This window comes from Exophiala viscosa, assembly GCF_022695815.1.
Source record: "Exophiala viscosa unplaced genomic scaffold EDD37scaffold_2, whole genome shotgun sequence".
Taxonomy (NCBI): domain Eukaryota; kingdom Fungi; phylum Ascomycota; class Eurotiomycetes; order Chaetothyriales; family Herpotrichiellaceae; genus Exophiala; species Exophiala viscosa.
The window spans coordinates 2028201-2049953 of record NW_026944354.1 but is presented as its reverse complement, the minus strand read 5'-3'; the positions used below and the strand labels follow the sequence as shown (position 1 = coordinate 2049953).

At 52.1% G+C, this 21753-nt stretch overlaps 10 protein-coding genes across 10 annotated transcripts; 6 read left to right on the top strand and 4 right to left on the bottom strand.

Annotated features, from left to right (window-relative positions):
• Positions 1–275: 275 nt before the first annotated feature.
• On the top strand, positions 276–1048 carry EDD37DRAFT_606148 (uncharacterized protein; the record flags this gene model as incomplete). The annotated part of the gene is made up of 2 exons (XM_062814864.1): positions 276–288; positions 342–1048. 2 exons carry the CDS (start codon positions 276–278, stop codon positions 1046–1048), a joined length of 720 nt encoding a protein of 239 aa, XP_062673214.1.
• Positions 1049–1482: 434 nt separating this feature from the next.
• Positions 1483–2517, bottom strand: EDD37DRAFT_606147 (phosphoesterase; the record flags this gene model as incomplete). Its single annotated transcript, XM_062814863.1, has 1 exon — positions 1483–2517. One exon carries the CDS (start codon positions 2515–2517, stop codon positions 1483–1485), a length of 1035 nt encoding a protein of 344 aa, XP_062673213.1.
• Positions 2518–3964: 1447 nt separating this feature from the next.
• EDD37DRAFT_677218 (serine/threonine kinase 23) lies at positions 3965–6343 on the top strand (the record flags this gene model as incomplete). Its single annotated transcript, XM_062819599.1, has 3 exons — positions 3965–4152; positions 4353–5478; positions 5528–6343. The coding sequence occupies 3 exons, from the start codon at positions 3965–3967 to the stop codon at positions 5963–5965; spliced, it is 1752 nt and encodes a 583-aa protein (XP_062673212.1). The 3' UTR covers positions 5966–6343.
• A 395-nt stretch (positions 6344–6738) lies between these two features.
• EDD37DRAFT_606145 (glucose-methanol-choline oxidoreductase) lies at positions 6739–8722 on the bottom strand (the record flags this gene model as incomplete). The annotated part of the gene is made up of 5 exons (XM_062814862.1): positions 6739–8026; positions 8078–8157; positions 8219–8333; positions 8387–8624; positions 8668–8722. The coding sequence occupies 5 exons, from the start codon at positions 8720–8722 to the stop codon at positions 6739–6741; spliced, it is 1776 nt and encodes a 591-aa protein (XP_062673211.1).
• A 345-nt stretch (positions 8723–9067) lies between these two features.
• EDD37DRAFT_258507 (nucleoside transporter family) lies at positions 9068–11414 on the top strand. Its single transcript, XM_062810780.1, has 5 exons — positions 9068–9568; positions 9620–9963; positions 10022–10362; positions 10416–11070; positions 11124–11414. Exons 1-5 carry the CDS (start codon positions 9451–9453, stop codon positions 11253–11255), a joined length of 1590 nt encoding a protein of 529 aa, XP_062673210.1. The 5' UTR covers positions 9068–9450; the 3' UTR covers positions 11256–11414.
• Positions 11415–11750: 336 nt separating this feature from the next.
• Positions 11751–13906, top strand: EDD37DRAFT_258080 (FAD binding domain-containing protein). Its single transcript, XM_062810775.1, has one exon. The coding sequence runs from the start codon at positions 12246–12248 to the stop codon at positions 13677–13679; it is 1434 nt and encodes a 477-aa protein (XP_062673209.1). The 5' UTR covers positions 11751–12245; the 3' UTR covers positions 13680–13906.
• A 35-nt stretch (positions 13907–13941) lies between these two features.
• On the top strand, positions 13942–15683 carry EDD37DRAFT_258293 (ribonuclease H-like domain-containing protein). The gene is made up of 3 exons (XM_062810778.1): positions 13942–14386; positions 14440–14636; positions 14686–15683. The coding sequence occupies exons 1-3, from the start codon at positions 14203–14205 to the stop codon at positions 15424–15426; spliced, it is 1122 nt and encodes a 373-aa protein (XP_062673208.1). The 5' UTR covers positions 13942–14202; the 3' UTR covers positions 15427–15683.
• A 1-nt stretch (position 15684) lies between these two features.
• On the bottom strand, positions 15685–17949 carry EDD37DRAFT_258366 (cytochrome P450). Its single transcript, XM_062810779.1, has 6 exons — positions 17587–17949; positions 17430–17533; positions 17269–17374; positions 16860–17213; positions 16021–16803; positions 15685–15958 (listed from the first exon to the last, which is right to left on the bottom strand). The coding sequence occupies exons 1-6, from the start codon at positions 17677–17679 to the stop codon at positions 15770–15772; spliced, it is 1629 nt and encodes a 542-aa protein (XP_062673207.1). The 5' UTR covers positions 17680–17949; the 3' UTR covers positions 15685–15769.
• Positions 17950–18713: 764 nt separating this feature from the next.
• EDD37DRAFT_258216 (uncharacterized protein) lies at positions 18714–20526 on the top strand. Its single transcript, XM_062810777.1, has 5 exons — positions 18714–18857; positions 18909–18995; positions 19047–19692; positions 19740–19875; positions 19932–20526. The coding sequence occupies exons 2-5, from the start codon at positions 18981–18983 to the stop codon at positions 20497–20499; spliced, it is 1365 nt and encodes a 454-aa protein (XP_062673206.1). The 5' UTR covers positions 18714–18857; positions 18909–18980; the 3' UTR covers positions 20500–20526.
• Positions 20527–21752, bottom strand: EDD37DRAFT_258071 (uncharacterized protein). Its single transcript, XM_062810774.1, has one exon. The coding sequence runs from the start codon at positions 21493–21495 to the stop codon at positions 20554–20556; it is 942 nt and encodes a 313-aa protein (XP_062673205.1). The 5' UTR covers positions 21496–21752; the 3' UTR covers positions 20527–20553.
• Position 21753: the final 1 nt, after the last annotated feature.

The following is a 21753-nucleotide window of genomic DNA, read 5'->3' as shown; positions in this document are numbered from 1 at the left end:
CGAAACTGGCGCAACAACTTTTCATCAAGTCGCTTTTCGTGTTCTGCGAACTACTGATCTCCTCGACTGCGTTCGTTTCTTGTCAACTCTCCCACGGCCATTAAATCCTGCCGCACAGCGCGCAGTCAGCCGGCACATCTGCAAAAGGACAATGACAGCCTAAAGTCCAGCTGCGATTACATGTAACGACCTATACCGCGTGATCGAACATCGTGACTAGAGTTCAGACGGAGCCATAAGGTCACTAGGACAGTTCCCGCAACCAACGCGCAACCATGAGTGGTTGGGGTACGTACAACAAGTCACCTTCGTGATGGAAATATCCTAACCGACAATTCTAGGCTGGTTCTTCCTCCTTCTCATTCTCCTCATCGTTTTCGGCGTCGGCGGCTGGGCCATATACACACAAGTCAACGCGAGAAGACAAGGCCTGCCCGCGCCGTCACTGAAATCATGGAAAACATACGTCCCATTCATGAACAGACAAGGCTCCACCAACTACCCTGCACCACGACGCTCAGGACCCTTCGAATGGGTTCGCGACCAGATCTCGAAACTCGGCAACAAGCGCACCGCGAGAGGAGCGTATGAGGAGGCTGGTGGTGAGGCAGGGTACAGCGGTGTCGGCGCTAGACGAGGCCGCGGCGTCGAGGACGATGCTTGGGATACGAGAGTTGGCAACGAAGATCCCTATGCTTCGGGACCCGGATACGCGGGCTATGAGGAGCAAGAGCTTGGTCTTGCGCCGACGCCTGGTGTGCAGAGTGGACCGTATGGTGAAAGCAGCGGCGTCGGAGGCGGAGGTGGAGGTGGAGGTGACTACCTGTCTGCTGGGAGAGGATATACGGACGGAAACAGAGGTCGTCCTGGATCGCGAGGTGCGGATCCTTTCGGTGATCAGAATGAGGCGCCGAGTCTGAGGAGTGTGAGTCCGCGACCGGTCGGACATACCAAGAACAACGAGAGTCTGGACACCCAGGGAAGTGGGGATGGGAACACCAGTCCCATCAGTACCAGGAAGAGTGTGTTCAGGGAACAGATGTCGTGAGTGATGATACATTGAAGTCAGAGTGCAGGAAAAGAAATCCGTTGCGCCAATGTCAGCGTCTATGCAACGGTCAATTTGCGTTGCGCAAAAGTCACGATTCATCACCATCATCACTACCACCACCCTTACTGTCATACAATCGCTTCAGTCAACGCAAACATCAGCGCGTTATTGGACAGATGCCAAACAGGATTTTACGAGACTTTTTGTCTGTGGGGAGCTTCATATCATGTGCTTTAGTTCAAGTCAAGCGGTGTCTTTTCTGGGAGCATCTGGACCGCTTTGTTGTAATTTCAGGCGAAGGTCAATAAAATTGAAGACCGAGGTGTCTTACTATTACCACATCAACGATGGATGACTTTGTCAAGAAACGTAGGAAGCAGGACCTCACATTGATGACAGCTTTTGAGATGATTCTACATTGTATACGAGACTTATAAGATGACCGTTTGGGGCTTGTTGTACAGCCTCTCTGTGGTCTGGTAGGTCAGCGCTGCGTTGATCATATAGCCCCCCTGCCTGGCGCCGCCCCATAGCCTCGTCCAAAGCAGTGCTCTTATGTCCGCGACAAGGGCTTGGATCCCTAGCGTCCAGAGCGGAATGTCGACCAGCTCGGTCAACGGTATACGGTGACTAGCCGGAGTGGCAGCAGGCTTTTTGTATGCGGTTTGGAGGAATTCTTCAAAGAATTTCTGGCTGTCGTCCCACCACACTGCCTCTTTACCGTGACCGGAGTGAACGTGGCCGAAAGCATGTAAGGTGGGCTTCACGCGCCAGACCTCCTGTAGTTCGAACTCGTCGCCCAGGCCGCCGCTTTCGGGAAGATCGAGGTGCCATTTGGGCGGGTTATGCGTGACTAGCACATCGACGTCGTCCGGTACGGTGTCCGTCCAGGCGTCTTGGCCTCTGTTATACTGGAATGCGAATTCTTTACCGCCGCACTTGGGGATGTGAGGGGCGCCGTAGACTTTCAGGCGTCGGTCGTCGGGGAATGGGAGGGTCACCGCTGAGTGTTGTAGGTATATGATCTTGCCCCAGTCGAGTTTGCGTCCTCCGTTTCTTTTGTCGTGGGCACTGCGGCTGCGCTCGTCGAAGTAGCTGTCGTGATTGCCGGCTACTACGATAATATACCGGAAGCCATCTGAGGAGCCGTACCATGGTTTCTGCAGGGTCTTGAGCCAGTCTATTGATTGTTGTATTGATGAGAGGGTGCCTTTATCGGTGAGGTCGCCGCAGTGGATGAGGAGGTCGCCTTTCGGGAGGGCTTTGGGAGGAATCTTGGAGTGGGTGTCGGATATGCAGACGACTCGTATGGGAATTCTGTTCTTGGGCCGGACGTATGACGGGCCCCGCAGGTAGACGAAGAGGTGGTGGAAAAAGGTGAAGCATGTCGTTAGTGGGTGGAAGATGAGTTGGTACAGGAATGAGGGAGGTGCAAATGGGGAGTCTGGTGGTGATAGCAGTCCCATCCTTGCTTGTTGATTCTGTCCTCAGTTTGAGTTGCAAGGTAGTCTTTCCTCGTCCTCGAACAAAGATGTCCTTCAATCACAATTAATTAGAGTCACCGCGATGGTAAGGACTGCTCAATTGGAAACGGCAAGCTCATGACCGGCTGCTTGCTTCTTGTTAGTTCTGCGATCGCATGGTCTTCTGTTATTAATAGCTAAGCTTATAGCAAGTACAGTTTCTGTGTCTACACAACAGACGCGTCGAAGTTGTTGCACACCCACAAGTAACTTAGTCAAAGTGGATAGAGCATTTTTCGCATTGGAAGTTCCGACACCAACCGTGAATGGCGCAGGTGGCGCCTCTCATCATATGTCATCATGTTAGGTTTGGGAACAGCTCATCGTGCGGTGCCGTGAGTGCTCAATACTGCCGCTTGATTGTAGATCCGTCACCGTCACAATCTCGGAATACGAAGGAAGAGAAACTGGGAGAGGTCTGTTCGCATGACGAATATAGGAACAGTAGAAAGAGAAATGCTGAAGCCTTCCTTTGTAGCTTTCATCTTTAATCCATAGCTACCAACGAGTACCTGTATACACATCACCAGCACCAAAGACTCAAGAAACCAGGAACCCCACCACTGGCAGTCAATTATCACATTGACATATTCAGGTTTCGATACCAATAAACCTACCGCCGGGAATCCATAATTGATATCACTGTCGCCGTCACAACTCGACCTGTCCCGCGTTTGCTATTATTGCAGCACTGTCCTAATCGCATTTCCAACAATCCCATCTGGTCTTTTCTGTTCCTCTTCTTGAAACAACTTACACCGGGGTACCTGCCTCGCCTTTTCAATCTGTGATCATCAGACCTCCAGACTTCATGATCCACCTTCAAATATCGTCCAGTATTCAGTCCTCGATGCCCTCGATCTGATAGCCGCCGCCGCCCGTTGGTTGGATTCCCTCCCCTGGCCCACGAATCACATTCATCATCCTGCTTGCGTGCAGCGCACACTCACAGACATTGTTCACCCACCAAAATCCGCATCATACCGAAGCGCAACGGCTCGCATTTCCCTCAAAAGCCTACTTTTTGACAGTGCGAGATAAGATTAGTGTCAAAGAGGAACAAATAACCCCAGGACACACAAAAGATACGCCCGCTTGTTATCCGCGTCAGCATCCTAAAAAACAAGTGGTCCGACTATCCGGAAGCGATCAGATCCCAAAAGGTCCACCCACCATCGTCAAGCTTGGAGCCAGTTTGTGCCAGGCTCTGACGCCGCTCGCAGGCGAGGCCAACTGCGGTCTACTGCGCCCCGAATCATCCCCTTCGCACCTTAATTGAACACCTGAACAATCCTTCACAATTCCTCCCCGATATCAAGCTGGCCCTGCAAAGGGACCAGTCTCTGTGCACCCTAACACCTTGTTGGCCGCCAACGCCGCTGTCTACGCCATGATGAACGGTACTGACCTCAAGAATGCCGTTCTGAACCCGGCAAAGAAAGTAGCGACAACCGCAGCCCTCGCAGCCAACAGCAACGGTCAAAAGAAGCGACGGAAAGGCGACAACCTCAAACCCATCATCACCACAGAGAACGCGTCCTCGAGTCTTCACGAAAGCCCCACCCAAGTAGAACCAGAGTAAGTCCAAGAGGTCTCATGTTATTCGCGAAGCGCTTTGTCATGCATCTCAGCTTTCGCTTCGCACTCGATAATCGCATTCTGTTCCTATTTTGCCTTAACTCTCACTCAGCCACACCGAACTGATCATCATCCCTCAGAACCATGGATTCTCCTCTAAATCACGCCAAAGTGTCAGCAAATAACTCACATTCTCATAGATCACCCTCATCATCCACCTCAGAAGAGGACCCTGCCGAAACCACGGCCGACGAAGAAGACTCCGAAGACTACTGCAAGGGCGGCTATCATCCCGTCCATGTGGGAGAGACATATAACAACGGCAAATATGTTGTTGTGAGGAAGTTGGGATGGGGCCACTTTTCGACGGTTTGGCTATCAAGAGATACAACCACCGGCAAACATGTCGCCCTGAAGGTTGTTAGATCAGCAGCGCATTACACGGAGACGGCCATTGACGAGATCAAACTATTGAATAAGGTCAACCAAGCAAATCCTAAGCATCCCGGTCGCCGATACGTCGTCAGCCTTCTCGATTCCTTCGAACATAAAGGTCCCAATGGTGTTCATGTGTGTATGGTCTTTGAGGTTCTGGGCGAAAATCTTCTGGGCTTAATTAAGAGATGGAATCATCGAGGCATCCCCATGCCTCTGGTCAAACAGATCACGAAACAAGTCTTGCTCGGACTGGATTATATGCACCGCGAATGCGGAATCATCCACACCGATCTGAAGCCGGAGAACGTCCTTATCGAGATCGGCGATGTGGAACAGATTGTCAAAGCCTTCGTAAAAGATGAAAAAGAGTCAAGTAAAGACGACAACAGAAACGGTCGGAGACGGAGACGGACCCTCATCACCGGCAGTCAGCCTTTACCGAGTCCACTCAATGCCAGCTTCACGAATTTGGACAAACTCGGAAACAGTCATCAACACCAGGCGAGCAGCTTGAACCAAGTCATCAATGAGTCCGTCAACAACTCTTCAGAAGGCCTGTCTATGATCGAGCAGTTGAGACTGAAGAATCAATCGAAAGACGGCGACGAACCCGGGAAGACCAGAGAAGGTACAGCTGATCCTTTGGAGAAAGACTTGGCTGGGGTCACACTCGAGAACAAGAATGCTGAGAAGGTGTGGAAAGCGGCAAAGAATCAAGACGATCCTCTAAGTGAGATCATCTCTGTCAAGATTGCTGATCTCGGAAATGCCTGTTGGGTGAACCATCATTTTACCAATGATATTCAAACTCGGCAGTACCGATCGCCAGAAGTGATTCTGGGCGCGAAATGGGGTGCCAGCACGGATGTCTGGAGTATGGCTTGCATGGTACGGTAACCTGGCTGATCGTAAAACGTCAGAAGCTAACAACGCGCAGGTTTTCGAGCTCATCACCGGAGATTATCTCTTTGATCCTCAATCGGGCACGAAATACGGAAAAGATGACGACCACATTGCACAGATTATCGAACTCCTCGGTCCTTTTCCCAAGTCATTATGTCTTTCTGGCAAATGGTCTCAAGAGATCTTCAACAGGAAAGGCGAACTACGCAACATTCACCGATTACGACATTGGGCGCTCCCAGACGTTCTCAGGGAAAAGTATCATTTCTCGGTTGAGGAAGCCAAGAGAATTGGAGATTTCCTGCTCCCAATGCTGGAGTTGACGCCAGAAGCACGAGCAAATGCTGGCGGCATGTCCAATTCTGAGTTTCTCAAGGCCACCAAGGGCATGGAATCTGTCACCGTAGATATTCCGATGGGCACCAAGGGGGATGGCATCGAAGGGTGGTCTACGGAGATCAAGAAACGATGATATGTGTTTTCAGTTGTGTGAATGACAGGGGACATACATGTCACGTACCGAATAAATGACCTTGAGGCGGATGGCAGGATGTCTTTATGAATGAATCACGAATCTTGCCCCTGTAGGGGATTTGTTCTTGTCTTCTTCATGATCACTTGACATGAGGATGTGGATATAGAAGTGGCCACCATTTATATTTGTGTGAGCTTGACCTCTCAAATGGTGAGGAATGTTATACAAGGGAAGCTGATGTGCCTGTTCGGTGGGTAGTGTTTCTGATTGCTCAGCGGTACATGTTTTTGAGGTTTCCTTCCACAATGCCCCTTCCCTTGCGACTGTCTCGGGCCCTGGTGGGAGGCTGACACAATATTTGAAGTTTCAAGCAGCACCAGGAACGGAAGACGCTGAAATCGTATCCTCAGTCTAGCTTCAGCCGTCCTTTCAATGCCCAACAGGTAAACATCCCCAGCACGTTCTGACAATACAGTAATGCTGACTCAATTCTATTGCTTCGCAGCATTCGATGTCAACCGCGACCTCCGAACTGAACAACGCGCGTCCGAATCAAGACAGTGCGACCCTTTCCCTGATGTTCCAGAAAGAACATTGTGTGAACTTCTTGCTTGTCTCTTCACCGACAACTGGGTATCAGGCCGACTGCCAATCGAGGCACGCGGCTGGATTTTATGGGCTTAAGCCATGCCTGTGTTCTAAAGTCTGCCATGTACGAGCGCGAAGACTGTTCCTCGTGGAAGCTTCCAACAATCGTCTGAAAGCAAAATTCACAGCTTTGCCCGTGACTGTATCCCTTGAGCCTTCTTTACTACTGCTTCAGCACATCTCAAGCCGATCAGATATGCATTGACTTGAGTGTGGTTGCAAGTCAAGATTGGACAGACACTCATGTCCGCTACCCGCAGACCCGTGACGCCCACGACTTCGAATTCATTGTTAACCACACGTCGAGGGCCTTCACTGCGACCCATTACACATGTTCCCATACTGTGGAATCCTTGGGTCAAAGTCTCACGAATGAAATCTTCAAGATGCCTCTCAGAATCTCCTTCTGGTGCCAGGAGAGGCGTCTGGATGATCTTGGACAAAGCATCCGTACGGCTGAGACGCAGTATCTCGCGAAGTGTTTCGACCGCAACGCGTCTGTCGAGTGGATGCGTCAAGTATCGTGGATCAACCAATGGCAGGTCATAAGGGTCACGGCTTCGGAGCTTTAGGCTGCCTTCGCTGAGGCAATTCTGGTTGAGACCTTCGATGACCAGAATACTCGCGTCAGTCGGGCAGGGTCCAGTGTAAAAGAGCGGCCCAGAATGCATCCAGATCTCGGTGCTTGGTCTGGTGGGCTTCTCCAGAAAAGCCTGTGTGCTCTCGTCCAGTTGAGCAAACTCGGGCGACGACAACACGGCCTTGAGACGAGGAAAGATCAATGCTGCACTCGCACCAAACACAGACATTGGCCCCGACTTGCTGAGCGCGTACTCCTGTTGGGCCGCTTCCAACAATTCCGGCGAGTTCAGCAGCTGGTTGTGGCCTGCAATATCTGGCGACACGACGTACTCGCATGCGAAGGCGCTGTGATCGCGGATCCTCTTACCAACTCCTGGAATATCAGCAACGACGGGTATTGAAAGCGCCTTCAGGTCGGATTTGGGACCTATGCCCGACAGCAGAAGGAGCTGAGCCGACTGAAAAGTCCCTGCGGTCAAAATGACCTCCTGACTGACCGCGACCCGAACAGAACCTCCCAGTGATGCCGAGAGCTTCGACGGTATGAGCTCAACACCTGAAGCCTTGTTGTCGCCGAACAAGACTCGCGAGCATAGTGTGTCCGGGACTATGGTCAGATTCGTCAAGGCTCGTCGTTGGGATAGACCAAGGAAGGCATTGGCACTGGTCACTCGTACACCGTCACCGACACTGAATTGAGCCACAGCAAAGCCAACAGGATTTCCATCGTTGTTGTCAGCATTCAGGAGGTGGCCAGCTTGTTGAGATGCTTCCAGGCAATGGAAGATGAGGTCTTGCCAGACTAGAGGGAACTGAACAGCAATGGGCCTATGGCAGGACTTCGTCAGAGGCTGGACAGGTCAATGTCTGCAGACTTACCCATTCTTCCCATGAGCACCAGGTGTTGCCTTCGCATACTTCTCCATTCCTGCTGGGCAGCCAGGTCGAAAGTCCTCCAGCTGTTATTGAGCATCGCGTCAGCTTATTTGCATGGACCAGAGGCATGGTCACGAATCTCACCTTGTTAAGGATCTGCTTGACGTTGTCCCAGCGCCACCAAGGGTCATCGACCAGGTCAGCCCAATCATCATAGTCAGCAGATGGTCCTTTCACCCATGCCATGAAGTTGTTGGCTCTTCAGACACTTAGCATCTCCGCCGCTTTCACTACAGTCATCACTTCACTCACGAACTCCCACCCAAACCTCGTCCTCGAGGATACACAATTTCTCGACCCCTCAACTCTTGCTGTGGAGCCGTCTGGTAAAGCCAATTCCCGTCCTTGCTCCCAAACTTCCCCTTCGTCAGTCCTGGCACGAGGTTGTCTGAATCGGCTGAATCATCGGGGCCTGCCTCGACCAGCAAGATGCGCTGATCCGGAAGCTCCAAGGCCAGCCTTGCAGCGACAAGACAACCGGAAGTGCCCCCTGCATAGTTCAGCCTTGTTCAATTTGGTGCCAAGCGCCTTACCTCCGACGACGACATAGTCGAATTGTGCGCCATCCAAGGCTCTAAGATGGGCCATAGCGACGTTCGTTTATCGGACAGACCGCAATACGGCTCGCCTTTGTATCAGATTCATGACACACCATAATTGGCCTTTCACTGTCCCAAACCGGGGAATTATATTACCAACCTTTAGACCTTATCTGAGGCCTTTTCTCAGATCGACAGACACTTTTACTTGTCTACCGCCCTTGAGTACCGAGATAATGGACCAGGTAGGTGGTCGAAACACGGGCAAGGAACTCTATCAGGTACCTAGATCCGCCGAAGTTCCCGCAGCACGGGCCATGATCCTGAACAAGCCAGCCTACAAGGCTACAACTGTTCCACGAGAGTCGCCCGGAGCGACTAGTGGGTTTGTTGGTGATCGTTATCTGCAGCTTTGATGGCAAAAGTGGAACATAGAGCCCAAGAATCAAAAGGTGGGGGATGTTCTCCGCTCCATCATTGGCCGTTGTCTCTCAGATAACCGGCACGGACTCCAGCCAATACTACGACGACGGATTGATAAATGGATTAAGACGAATTGTCATACACAGTATGTCCCTACGATATTGGAAGTATTTGTAGGGTCGCGTTTCCATCTCGTCTTCTAGCCCCGGAGACAATCGGCAACCTTCCTTTGCTTGCAAACTTTGTACATTATACTTATACCATCACTGCGTTGCTATCGTGGGCGAGGGTGTGTCGAGAGAACGAGAAACAGTATTCGAGGGAGCCCAAACATAACACACACCAGACCATACCATGGCTACCACAAGAGCCCCCGCGGCGTCAGCCACTTCGACCGAGAAGTCCTTCGAAGAGTCCCACCCCAAGGAAAGCGGCCACCCGCGTGCTCATGCCGCACCACACGATCTACTCGGTGAGAAAGCAGCACCATTTTCTACAACAAGATACTGATTTCCTATGCAAGATGTCATGGAGCAGGGAACAGTCCAAGTCGATGAGCCCAAGATCCTGGGCGGCTGGAACGTGAAGCTCGAAAAGCTTTTTGGCGTCGAAGCCCGTGGTATCGAACGCGTCCTCGAAGCCGACAAGCCTCCCAGGGCCACCTTCGCCGACTTTGTCCAGATCGTCCTGCTCTGGTTCTCCGCCAATTTGACACTGAACAATCTGACGATCGGCCTGCTGGGGCCCCTTGTCTTTGAACTCGGCCTGACTGATGCCATGCTCGTTGGAACTTTCGGAACCATAGCAGGCACCCTAGGCACTGCGTATCAGTCCACATGGGGCCCCGTGAGCGGAAACAGAACCATGGTAAGCCCCGTTCTGTTTCTAACATGCGATTGTGATTAATACTGACCTGCTCCAAAAGGTTGTCGCACGTTACACCATGGGTTGGTGGCCGTCCAAGATCTGTGTGCTGTTGAACATGGTCATCATGTTGGGTTATGGACTTGTCGACTGTCTCATTGCCGGACAACTTCTGAGTGCTGTGGCCGGTGGCTCGATGTCCGTCATTGTCGGTACCATAATTGCGGCCGTCATCTCACTGGTGGTCGCCCTGTTCGGTATCAAGCTGTTCCATACCTACGAGCGATATGCATTCATCCCGCAAATATTGGTGTTGTTCATCTTGATCGGCGTCGCGGGACCATACTTCAACGCTGGAAGTGCCACGGTTGGAGCCGGCACTAGCGTTGCTGTTGCAGACCGGTAAGCTCTTTTTCCTCGCCTCTAAAATCACGATGGCTAATGACCCGGTGAAGAGTCAGCTTTTTCTTTCTCGCCGCGTCCGCTCCCTTGGCATGGTGCCCTGCCGCATCTGACTATTTCGTCTACTTCCCCAAGAATTGCGCGCGCAGCAAAGTCTTTGGCAGCACATTACTCGGTCTTGGACTGAGCTCGGTCATCATGGTCCTTATCGGAGTCGGACTCGGGTCTGGCGCACTGGTCAAATCAGACTGGACGGACGCATACGATGTCTCAGCCGGCGCTTTGATTGTGCAAGCACTTAGCCCGCTGGGCACGTTCGGACATTTCTGCTCGGTCGTCCTGGCGCTGGGTTTGATTGCCAACAATATCCCCGGAACGTACTCTGCTGCCTTGGGCTTCCAGCTGCTTGGTCGTTGGTTCCGCGTCATCCCCCGTTGGATCTGGGTTATTGTTTCTGTGGTCATCTATACAGTATGTGCCTGCGCCGGACGCAACAACTTGTTCAACATTTTCGAGGACTTTTTGGCCCTGATGGGATATTGGACCATCATGTGGTGCACTATGACCTTGGAAGAGGAGCTGATTTTCCGACGCAAGATTGGATATAACTGGGATGACTGGAATGTTCCTTCCCATCTACCTATTGGTATCGCCGCCTTGATTGCATTCTGCATTGGATGGGTCGGCGCGGTGTTGTGCATGTACCAGGTGAGTCACAGCGTACACGTTACAATGGACAAAGCAAGCTAACAGTGTCTCAGGTCTACTTCACTGGTCCGATTGCTAAACTTGTCGGGTACGGTATCGACCTTGGATTCCCGGTCTCAGCGGCATGGTCTGGAATGTTCTACCCTCCCCTTCGCTATCTTGAGTTGAAGCACTTCAAGCGATGAGTGGCATATTGTCGGATTATCACTGCATACGTGGTTATAATCAAATGCTGGATGGACTAGATCATGGCTAGCAGCAATGCTTCTTACGCATTGGAATTGTCACAATATCAGAACTGAAGAATCAACTTTGTGCTCGGTCTCGGTCATCAGTGCTCTTCACATTTCTTGTTGCTTGCTATGCATCCACCACCTGTCTTACACGAGTCCCCTACCTCGTATGCACGCTGAAACGAGCCTCGCCAAGTACTGAAGTAGCCATATTTTCGACAGGTCACCAATATCCCCCACTCTTCTGGTCGGATAACATCCCCATGATATGTGGAAATGTGTCAAAATCATCTCAAAGAAGCATTTTAACACGAACAGTGGTGATGTCCTCGACTGTCTACCTCAATATAGGAACGGTGGGCATGAAATCGATCCGAGTCTCCGTACGTGTACCTGGCAATGATGGGGTGTTCTCGGCCCACAGAGCCTCGTCGGCAGCCTTGATCCGGTATCAGCATGCGATTGGTCAGCCTTGCGCCTTACCATCTTTCGCAGATATTTGGTTGCAAGTCTTCATCATTGAACTCTTCCGAATCCCATCAACCCTTGTCTCATGCTTGACCTTGTCAACACCTCACGAACAGAAGTGTCTGTATAGAACCATCCCTTGTTCCGCGTTGGAGATGCACGAAGCTCTTGGCTCTGGTGGAGTGATCATGAAGCAAGCACGTGAACCGTGGTCTGACATTGTTGAAAAGTCCCGCAACAAACAACTGCTACCTAAAACCCTCGCAGTCGGCCCTACCCATGCTTCTCTGAATGAACACAGAGGTGAGTGTATCTAAGATCCTGTCAGCTGTTCCCGAGGTAGCTACCCCACATAGGACGATGGTCTGGATGGCATAAACTGGTTGGTGGACGTCTTCGTGCAAAGTTCTCACAGCAGCAATCTTTTCACTTCTCGTCTTCTTCGCAACTTTGGTATACGATCCTTTACGCAATATGGGCTCGATCTTGCAGGCTCCGTCAGTGAAACAAAGTGTGATTGTGGTTGGATCAGGACTCGCAGGTCTGTCGGCCGCCTCCGAGCTGGTCGCCCGAAATGTGCCTGTTGTTATCCTTGAGCGGCAGGCGAAGCCCGGAGGGAATTCGATCAAAGCATCCAGCGGAATTAATGGCGTACCAACCCGGTTCCAACCGCCAGGATTGGACTCCCTGCAACATTTTCTCGACGATACCATAAACTCCGTCAGCTCCAGCGTCATGAGCACCATGACTGAGACACGACGAAGCTTGATATCAACATTGACGAGCTCTTCTGCGTCCGCCATCAACTGGCTTGTTGATGAGAAAGGAGTTGATCTGTCCCGAGTTGCACAGCTTGGTGGCCACAGTCATGCGCGGACTCACCGCGGCGCTGGACAAACGCCGCCTGGAGCAAGTATAATTACCACCCTGCTGAGCCAGCTCAAGGCCAATCCATTGGTCGAATTACAGATAAACACGACAGTCACGAAGGTGTTGACGTCGCAAGGTGAAGTCATCGGAGTCGAGAGCCAGCAAGGCGGTAATGTGCAAACGTTGCACGGCCCTGTGGTATTTGCAACGGGTGGGTTTGCAGGCGACTCCACTGGTGCTCTTACACGGTATCGTCCTGACCTGCATGGCTATCCCTCTACCAATGAAGCGCTCCCTGGCAGTCAAGATCTGTTGAGCGAGATCGGAGCGCAATTACTCGACATGGATCAAGTCCAGGTGCATCCGACAGGATTCATCGACCCCAAAGACCCATCGAAAACGACAAAGTTTTTGGCTGCAGAAGCGTTGAGGGGCGAAGGCGGCATCCTTTTGAGGCGCGGGAAGCGATTCGTCGATGAATTGCAGACTAGAAAAGTGGTAACTGAAGCAATAACTGCGCAACCACCTAGCACGACCGAAGGCACCAAACAGTGGGATATCGTCCTCCTTCTGGACGAAAAGACGTACCAATCAACAAAGTCACACGTCGATTTCTATCTCTGGAAGGGTTTGATGCAGAAGAAGACGATTTCGGAGTTGGATCATTCGGACGTTGTGTTGGAGACGCTTGAGCAGTACTCAGATATTGTACAAGGCAAGGAGACTGACGCTCTCGGAAGGAAGTCATTCGGCAACTGGGCCTTGCGAGAGCCGAAACCTGATACTGTCGTATATGTCGGCAACGTGACGCCAGTAGTACACTATACCATGGGTGGTGTCCTCTTCACTCCTGACGCTGAGGTCCTTGATGCGGACGGGAAGGCCATCGATGGGCTGTGGGTAGCAGGCGAGATTACGGGAGGTATACATGGTGCCAATCGTTTGGGAGGCAGCAGCCTGCTCGAGTGTGTGGTGTTTGGACGGATAGCAGGCCGCAACGCCGCGCGATATGTCGAGACAACGAGTGACAAAAGATGAGAATAGAGATGAGGCAGGTCAGTATGGCGCAGGCGCAAGGTGTCCATCAAAATAGCTTTGACTATTGGGCAGTGACTTCATCGTCAATGGTTTGTGAATTAGTTGTGGTGGTTGCCAATCAAAACGTATGAGACAAAGAGGATGACACAGGCATGCAACTATCCGCTGGTCAATATTGGAATTGCGAGATCAAATCTACAGCGATTGTCTTCGGGAAGCTTGTACTCTTCACTCGTGTCCTCACATTATCAAGCGAAGTTCATTGAGCGATTTCATCGACACGGAAGCGCCACATTGCCTGCACCGACTTACACTGTCACCGCCTGGATTGCTTCTTTCACTGCGAGACTGTCACATCGCTCTTACCACCATGTTCATGAGCGGTTCTTTACCTGATTCATGCTAATTCTCTCCGTGGATTCGAGCTCTTTCGATCCCCGAACCCTAGTCGATCTCACACACCGAAGCGGCGAAGCTTTATCAAATGGAGACAGCCCTGCCCTGATGGGGATATAAGAGGCAGATGAAAATGGCAGACACCATGGAAGACAGTATTGCGTGGTCTAAGGTCGATGAAACATCCGTGGCCATTGAGAAGCTGCGGCTCCTGTGCCATACCCGGGCAGAGTTGACCAAAGAAGGCTATGTGGCTGAACCTCTGTCTGTCAGGCAAATCGAGGCGAAAATGAGGTGCTTGAAGTGCTCAGGTCAGTACTACTCTTGTTCCCTTATGTCGAAGATACGAAGTCTGACTTCTCAGCTCGAGTCAAGAAGCGACCAGGCCCGAAGTGCTTTCCAGCCCCTGTGACGCAAAATAAAATCATGAATCCTGGAAGCGAACAGAAGAAGACGGACAACTCCAACAAGCGCATGAACAAAGGAGAACAGGTAGATGCTGCACCTAAAGGTCCTCCTCCGCCCAGATGCGTGTATCATCCTGGTAGGGTCAAGGACAAGGTATGCCGCCCACTTCTCTTACTCCGGCGTGGCTAACGTCATTGATCAGAGGTTCCTCTGCTGTGGGAAGCATGTCTCACAGCCTGGATGCATCGAATACCAAGAACATATTCTGCCTCTTCACCCTGACAACCGTCTTCTCGAGTACTGGCAGTACCATCCAACTCCTGACTTCGACGCAGAAGATAGCGTGCATCGGTCTCCCGGACGCCGCCCAGGCGGGAAGCAGCTCTGGCAAGACAAAAGGATTGTCAAGGCCCGCAAACCCGTTAGTGCCATTGCTTTGGATTGCGAGATGGGAATCTCAACCACAGGAGAATCAGAATTGATCCGCTTGACTGCCGTTGAGTTCTTTACCGGCGACGTGCTCATTGATCGACTCGTTTATCCAAATGAACCTATGCAACACTGGAACACCCGATACTCTGGCATCACAGGAGCGGACATGCACGACGCGAAGAGGAGAGGTGCTTGTATCTTTGGCCGAGATATGGCGCGGGAGTTACTGTGGAGGCATATTCGGCCAGAGACTATCATCATTGTGCATGGAGGACAAAACGATCTATCGGCACTGAGATGGCTCCATTCACGAGTAGTTGACTCGCTTATTTTGGAATCGTACATGGGCGTGAAGACAGCGGGAGGTAGATCTTTACAGAACTTGTGCAAACTCAAACTGGGCATTGCGGTTCAGCAGAAGGGAGCACGAGTAGGACATGACAGTCTCGAGGACGCAATGGCATGTCGTGAGCTGGTGATTGACTGGATGAGAAGGATTCCAGAGGACTGACGGATTGACATCACTATGAGCAAAGGATGGCTTCGCTCTCCTGGCGGTATCGGGCTCAGGGGTGACAGGACACCAGGTGTTCTCCGGCGAGAGTAATGGCCGAGTCCTGCTCTTATGTGGGTACCAGACACAAGATGATGGCATGTCATTCAACGGAGGTGCTGATGGTGAGGGGATCTGTTCTCACTGGATAACGCAGAAAGGCTGCGTTCATGCTACGCCGCGGTTCGATCAATGTACTTTTCATGATTCCATTCTGAGTTCCAACTCGTTCAAATATGCTTTCTCAAGTTGTCTACCTGAATAGCCTGAATAGCCTGAAGCAGTGCATTCATCCGTCCATCTATGACAGTGTCACCGAGCCGTGAGTACCCTTCGACACCGGTGTCCGTCTGCGCACAAAGACAGGCAACTCCTGACACTTGAGATGGAAACCCTCACGAATATGCGATTCCTTCTCAGGGAACACGACGCGATACTCGAAGAGTCGGAATAGCGTGGCAACCGTCTTCTTGAGTTCCATGTATGCGACCTGCAACACGTAGTCAGCAATTGTTAAAAGGTAAGGCAAGGCGTAGGCGAAGAGTGACTTACATTCCGTCCAATACAAGCTCTTGGCCCGTACGAGAACCCCAAAAACGCCTTCTCCAGGTCCGCAGCGCCCTCACGTCTCCATCGTTCAGGCTTGAAGTCGTGCGCATCGGGCCCCCAAACCCTCACATCGCGGTGGACAGTGTACGTAGGCGTGCTCAGCGTTGTGCCCTCCTCGAAGAACCGTCCACAAGCCATGGCGCCGCCCTTGGGGACGACTCTGGGCAGACCGACTGACACCGTCGTTCGAAGACGGAGTGTCTCGTTGATCACGCCTTGCGTGTACGGCAGATCCTTGCAATCCTCAAACATGGCGACGAAGTCTTGGTCCACATTGGGGAATGCGGCGTCGAGCTCGGCCTGAAGTGTCTTCAGGGCTTCGGGGTGGCGGGCCAGCATATCGACCAGATGCGTGATGGTGTTTCCTGTAGTGTCGCTGCCTGCGATGAGCTGGGTGAGAGCCTCGGCTTTGATTTCGCGGTCGGGCAATTCGCCGCCGGTATCTGGGTCGGTGGCGGAGAGCAGGTAGTAGAGGATATCGCGCCTCGAGGCGTCGCGGCTGGCCATTTTGCGTTTTTCGACTTTGGCGATGCCGATGGCAGCTAGATCTTTCGTGGCTTGGAGGCCTTTGGCGAAGAAGGAGTCGAAGAAGAAGTATGGTGTCCACGTTTTGATCCAAGGCATTTGACCGACTGTTGCGCACCATTCGCCACGGTCACGCAGTTTCTTGATACCGCCGTTGGTGTCTTTGCCTTCGGCGGTGAAGCCGAATGGTTCTCCGAAGGCCTGGATACAGTGGTCAGTGACTTAGTCTTCGGCAAGACAGGAGAGAGGGCGCTCACCAAGTCGCCGATGATATCGAATGCCAGGAAAGCGGACCATTGAGCCACATCTAGGGCGGCCTCGCCTGGTCCTTGTCGAGCTTTGAGCTCGGGATCAACAGCACCAAGAGCAGTGTACCGGTTGGCGCGACCAGTGTCGATCAACGCGTTCATCTGTGTTGCGAGCGTGCCAATGGCGCTGGTCATGTATGGCTCGAAGCCAACCATGGCTTTTGGGCTGAACATATGGGAGACGTACTTCCGCTTACGGCTGTGAGCGGCTCGGTCCCGGGTCGTGAAGATGCCCGACTGGATGTTGTCGAAGGCATAGTAGAACTCGGATTTAGTGAAGCCATTGCCGTGACCTAGGACGTCCTACATCGCATCGTCAATTAATGTGACCAGGCAAGAGGAGACCGTTCAAACGAACCCTGATACTGTCTGGATGCGAAATGCTGACATGGTCCGGTGCCAGCCTGACAAAGTCACCAAGTTCTTTGTGCAAATCGTATGTGACCCATGATAGCTGATGCTGTCTGTGGTTCAGACGTTAGATCGATGCCGAGGTTGATGTGTCTGTGAAACACTTGCCTGGCCCAGTAAAGACTCCAGAGATTTGAGAATTTTGCTACCAGTGGACCGGGGATGTCGTTTAGTTTGCCCTTATTTGCGAGATAAGGTACGATATAATAAGCCTGTTGGTGCTTTTAGTCGCGTATTTCATAAGCGCATCGTGGAAAATAATTACTGCTAGAGTCACGGTACCAAGGATCAGGGCGAGCAAAGATACTCGGGAGCCAGCCCTTACCAGGTCATCGATCGAAATGGTGTCCAAGATCATCGTGAAAGCAAGGCTGGATGGCTTGAGGTTCGGACAGGGGTCCTGGGTGTCAGGACGTATTTGTATCAGGAAAGCACTGACAGTTCAGTAGCCGTTAACGTGAACTCGGTTTCTTAACATCGTACATCCACGGTGTTGGTCACGATCGAGGCCGGATTCTAGTCTGGGCAATGGCGACATGGTGATAGGATATGGTACGACACGCAGTAGTCCGCGCCCTAGATAACGCTCCCGTTCTCACTGGGTGCCTTTGATCGGATGCTGACAGACCAATCAACTGTGGGAATCACCGGTCCCCATCCTTGAATGTACCCCAGATTCCGGGCTGCATTTACACCTTGCCGATGAAGCTCTCGACCAAACTTCGGAGACCGGTTAGGTATCAGACGTTGCAGAATCAGAGCGCTTCCGTTGAACTCGCAAAACAACCGATCGAAGGAATGACAGTGCCGATGAGTTTCCACGCGAAGACATATAGGAGTGGACAACATTCAGCCGGTAGATGATTACAGGTTGTCCTCGCGAGTATGGACATATCGGATCACCTCCGATTTAACATGACAGCGCAGGCAAAGCACACTTGAATTCGTACAATAGCACTAAGCAGTGCATTGATGAGCTTCTCGGCAAAAGACGGCTCTGCGGACAACAGCGCTGGGCTCTCTGGGCGTCGCAATAGTCCGGATGGGGGAGAGTAGACCACGCTGTAGGATCGAAGCTGCCTTTTGTAGTCCTGCACTTGTCCCATTGACGTTCGCAAGGGAGCCGGGAAACCCAGAACATTTCTAGAAGTAACGTGTGGTCCACCAATACCCATCAATCGCTGTATCTGTCTGATGTACAGATGGTTTGTGGTGGAAGACAAAACGTGGACGCTTAGGTAATGGTGACCTTGTCCGTCTTCAGCCTCGCCAATCTCAGGGGCAAATGTCCACTTTGTCCCCCAATTTCGTGTTGGAATCCCCCACCTTTGAGAACATAGCCTTATCGGTCGATGCAGACTCACGTGCTGGCCCAGTCCGGGTCATGACTTGTGGCGACCTCGGACCACGTAGTGTCTAGGCTCGTATTCAGACGTGAGCCTCCAGAACGGCCTCTGGATACGCGGCTGGGTTGGAGGAGTACAGTCGGCGTTTGAGCTGTCCAATCGCCAAAGATAGGGCTGGAATCATTGGAATGTACGAAGTACCTTTTCTCTTGCCGAACGAGCTGCTCATAACTGTCATTAGTGCCGTCTTAGGAAGAGTGTGAACCAACTCATATTCTAGGATTTGAAAGACTTGGTAATTTTGGCGTTGAAAATGTCAGGGTTGGATGTAAGTGATGAGCAATAATTTGTTGCACCCCACGTGGCTAACAGACCTCAGATTCTCATCGTTGGTGCAGGCCTTGGTGGACTAGGTGCTGCCATAGCCTTGCGTCTCGCTGGGCATAATGTGACTGTTCTCGAGTCCGCACAGGAGATTGGGGAGGTTGGAGCAGGTATCCAGGTGCTACCGAACAGCAGCAAAGTCTTGCAGTCATGGGGCATCTTCGACAGGATAGATCCGGCTAGACTTTGTACGACGGATGCGTGCAACATCCTGGATTGGAAGGGAAAGCTCATCTCTTCGATGGACTTTGGACCGCCAGCCGAGAAATATGGCTCTCCTTTCTATGATCTTCATCGCGCCGATTTGCACAAAGCACTCTTCGACAGAGCAGTGGAACTAGACGCACAAGTACACGTCAACTCTGCAGTGACGGACGTGCGGTTCGATGCTGAGCAGAATGTCGCATTTGTCACCACAAAGGACGGAAAGGTCCGGCAGGCAGACCTTGTTGTTGGTGCGGACGGACTGCATTCTCAGTGTCGCAAGTTCATTTTGGGAAAGCAAGATTATCCCCGTCGCACTGGGGACATGGCCTATAGGCTCTTGCTCGACGGAGATGAAATCAGAGCAGATCCTGATTTGAGACCAATCTTGGAAGACCGGGCTGTAACTTATTGGTACGGTCCAGGAGCACATGTTGGTAAGTAAGGCCCAGTTCTCCACCATAACAAGACTGACATCGGGCAGTCACATATGCACTTCGCAAAACTAAAATGTTGAACCTTGTTCTCCTGGTCCCTGACGACATGCCGGAAGACGGTCCTTCGACATTAGAAGGCGAGGTTGAAGAAATGCAGAATCTGTTCAAGGAGTGGGATCCAAGGTAGGTCAAACGCACGTTCGTCTTCTGCGTCGTACGCGTACTGATACTTGTCGCAGAATCGTGAAGATGGTGGCAATGTGCAAATCAGTCTTGCGGTGGCGGCTATGCATCTGGGATCCGATAGATACCTGGGTGCATCCGAGCGGTAATATGGTTCTGCTTGGTGATTCAGTCCATGCCACTCTGCCCTACTTGGCCAGCGGGGCGGGGATGTCTTTCGAGGACGGCGCAGTGCTCGGCCTGGCCCTCACTGGGATCAAGAAAACGTCTCCCATTGAAGACCGGCGGAAAGCGTTGGCCGTATATGAGTCATGCCGGCTCAAACGCACAAACGCAATTGTCACACGCGGAAACGTACAGCAAGATCTGAATCACTTAGACGATGGACCCGAGCGAGATGCCCGAGATGAGAAGATGCGAGCATTCGCCAAATTGGAGGAACAACATCAACAGGGCAAACCGGTTGATTGGGGCACACTGAAACGAGGAGAAGACCCTCTTGTCTGGCGGACATTTGGTGTTGGAGAGTGGCTGTTACCGTATATGCCCAAAGAGGATGTACGGCAGCAATGGCAAAAAGGTGCCACGATAAATGCAGGAACCATGGAGACGGCGCATTTGTAGCATAGCGAGTATGAACCCCGAATTTCCCACAGCCGACCGAACTGCAACATGTGCTCAGCTCAGTCCAGCATCTACAGCCCTCTCAAGTGCAGCTTTCTCCCTGGTAAAGTACTCCTTCGCCGAATGCAACTGAAACCCCAGCTCGTCACCGTCATCAATAACCAGCATCTCAGGATTCTCGAAGAACAACATCTCCGATGCGACCATCAGGCTCGTCTTCTGCAACTCCCGCGCTTCAGACTCCGAGATGTACTCGATCCGAACGCGGTCCTGACCCAGTACTTCGTTCATGATTCCCGCAATGTCCCCAAATGTCAATTGCTGGCCCGCCAGTTTCACCTTCCGGCCGTGGTACCTTCCACTACCATCTTGGAGTACTTCCGTCACCGCAAGCCCAATATCAGCTGGATCAAGAAGCGACTGAGGAGTATTCGGCGGCAATACTGTTCGGATGACGCCCTCGCTCGCGAGATATGGAAAAATTCGCTGTGCAAGCGGGTCGACGAACGAATTGAGCAGCCGCGGCACCTGCAGGATCGTCCAGGACTCGAAACCCGCTTCAGTCACGCTCCTCTCGACAGCGATCTTGCTGTATCTATACTTCAATGTTGGATTCTGGGCGCTTGTCCCCCTCAGCTCGCCACGCTCCAGCCGCTCGAGATTCGGCACAGAACTTTGCACGACATGTGTGATGCCCACGTCACGACACACATCTACCACGTTCTGTCCATGCATGGCCTCGCCATCAGGGTCGGTGAACACGGGACTGACATTGACGAACGCTGCAGTGCAGCCTTGGGCCGCGGCCACCATACTGTCCCTTGAGTCGAAGTCGCCCAGGAAGACTTTCGCCCCGACGCGCCGCAGGGCTTTGGCGGAGGCAGATTCCGGGTCGCGTGCGATGGCGTGCACCACAAGTCCGGCCTTGAGCAATCCGCGGGCCACGTAACCACCCTGACTGCCAGTGGCACCGGTAACGAAGACGGTGTGAGGCATGTCTGATCAGCTAAAACCGTCTACTACAGCATCATCCCATGGTGAATGAAACAAGACGTGTCATGGCTTTATAGCAGAGATCTTGTGTCACAAGTCCATACGTGCTTTCGACCCTGTACGGCGGCCGAGCATGGTCGAAGTGATCCGTGGCTGGTACCACGAATCTGGACGTTTGAGGCATCCGGATTTAGTCCGAACCCGGACGAAAAATCGGATAAGAGTGTGACAAAAACCCAAACGAATCATCAGGCAGACTAA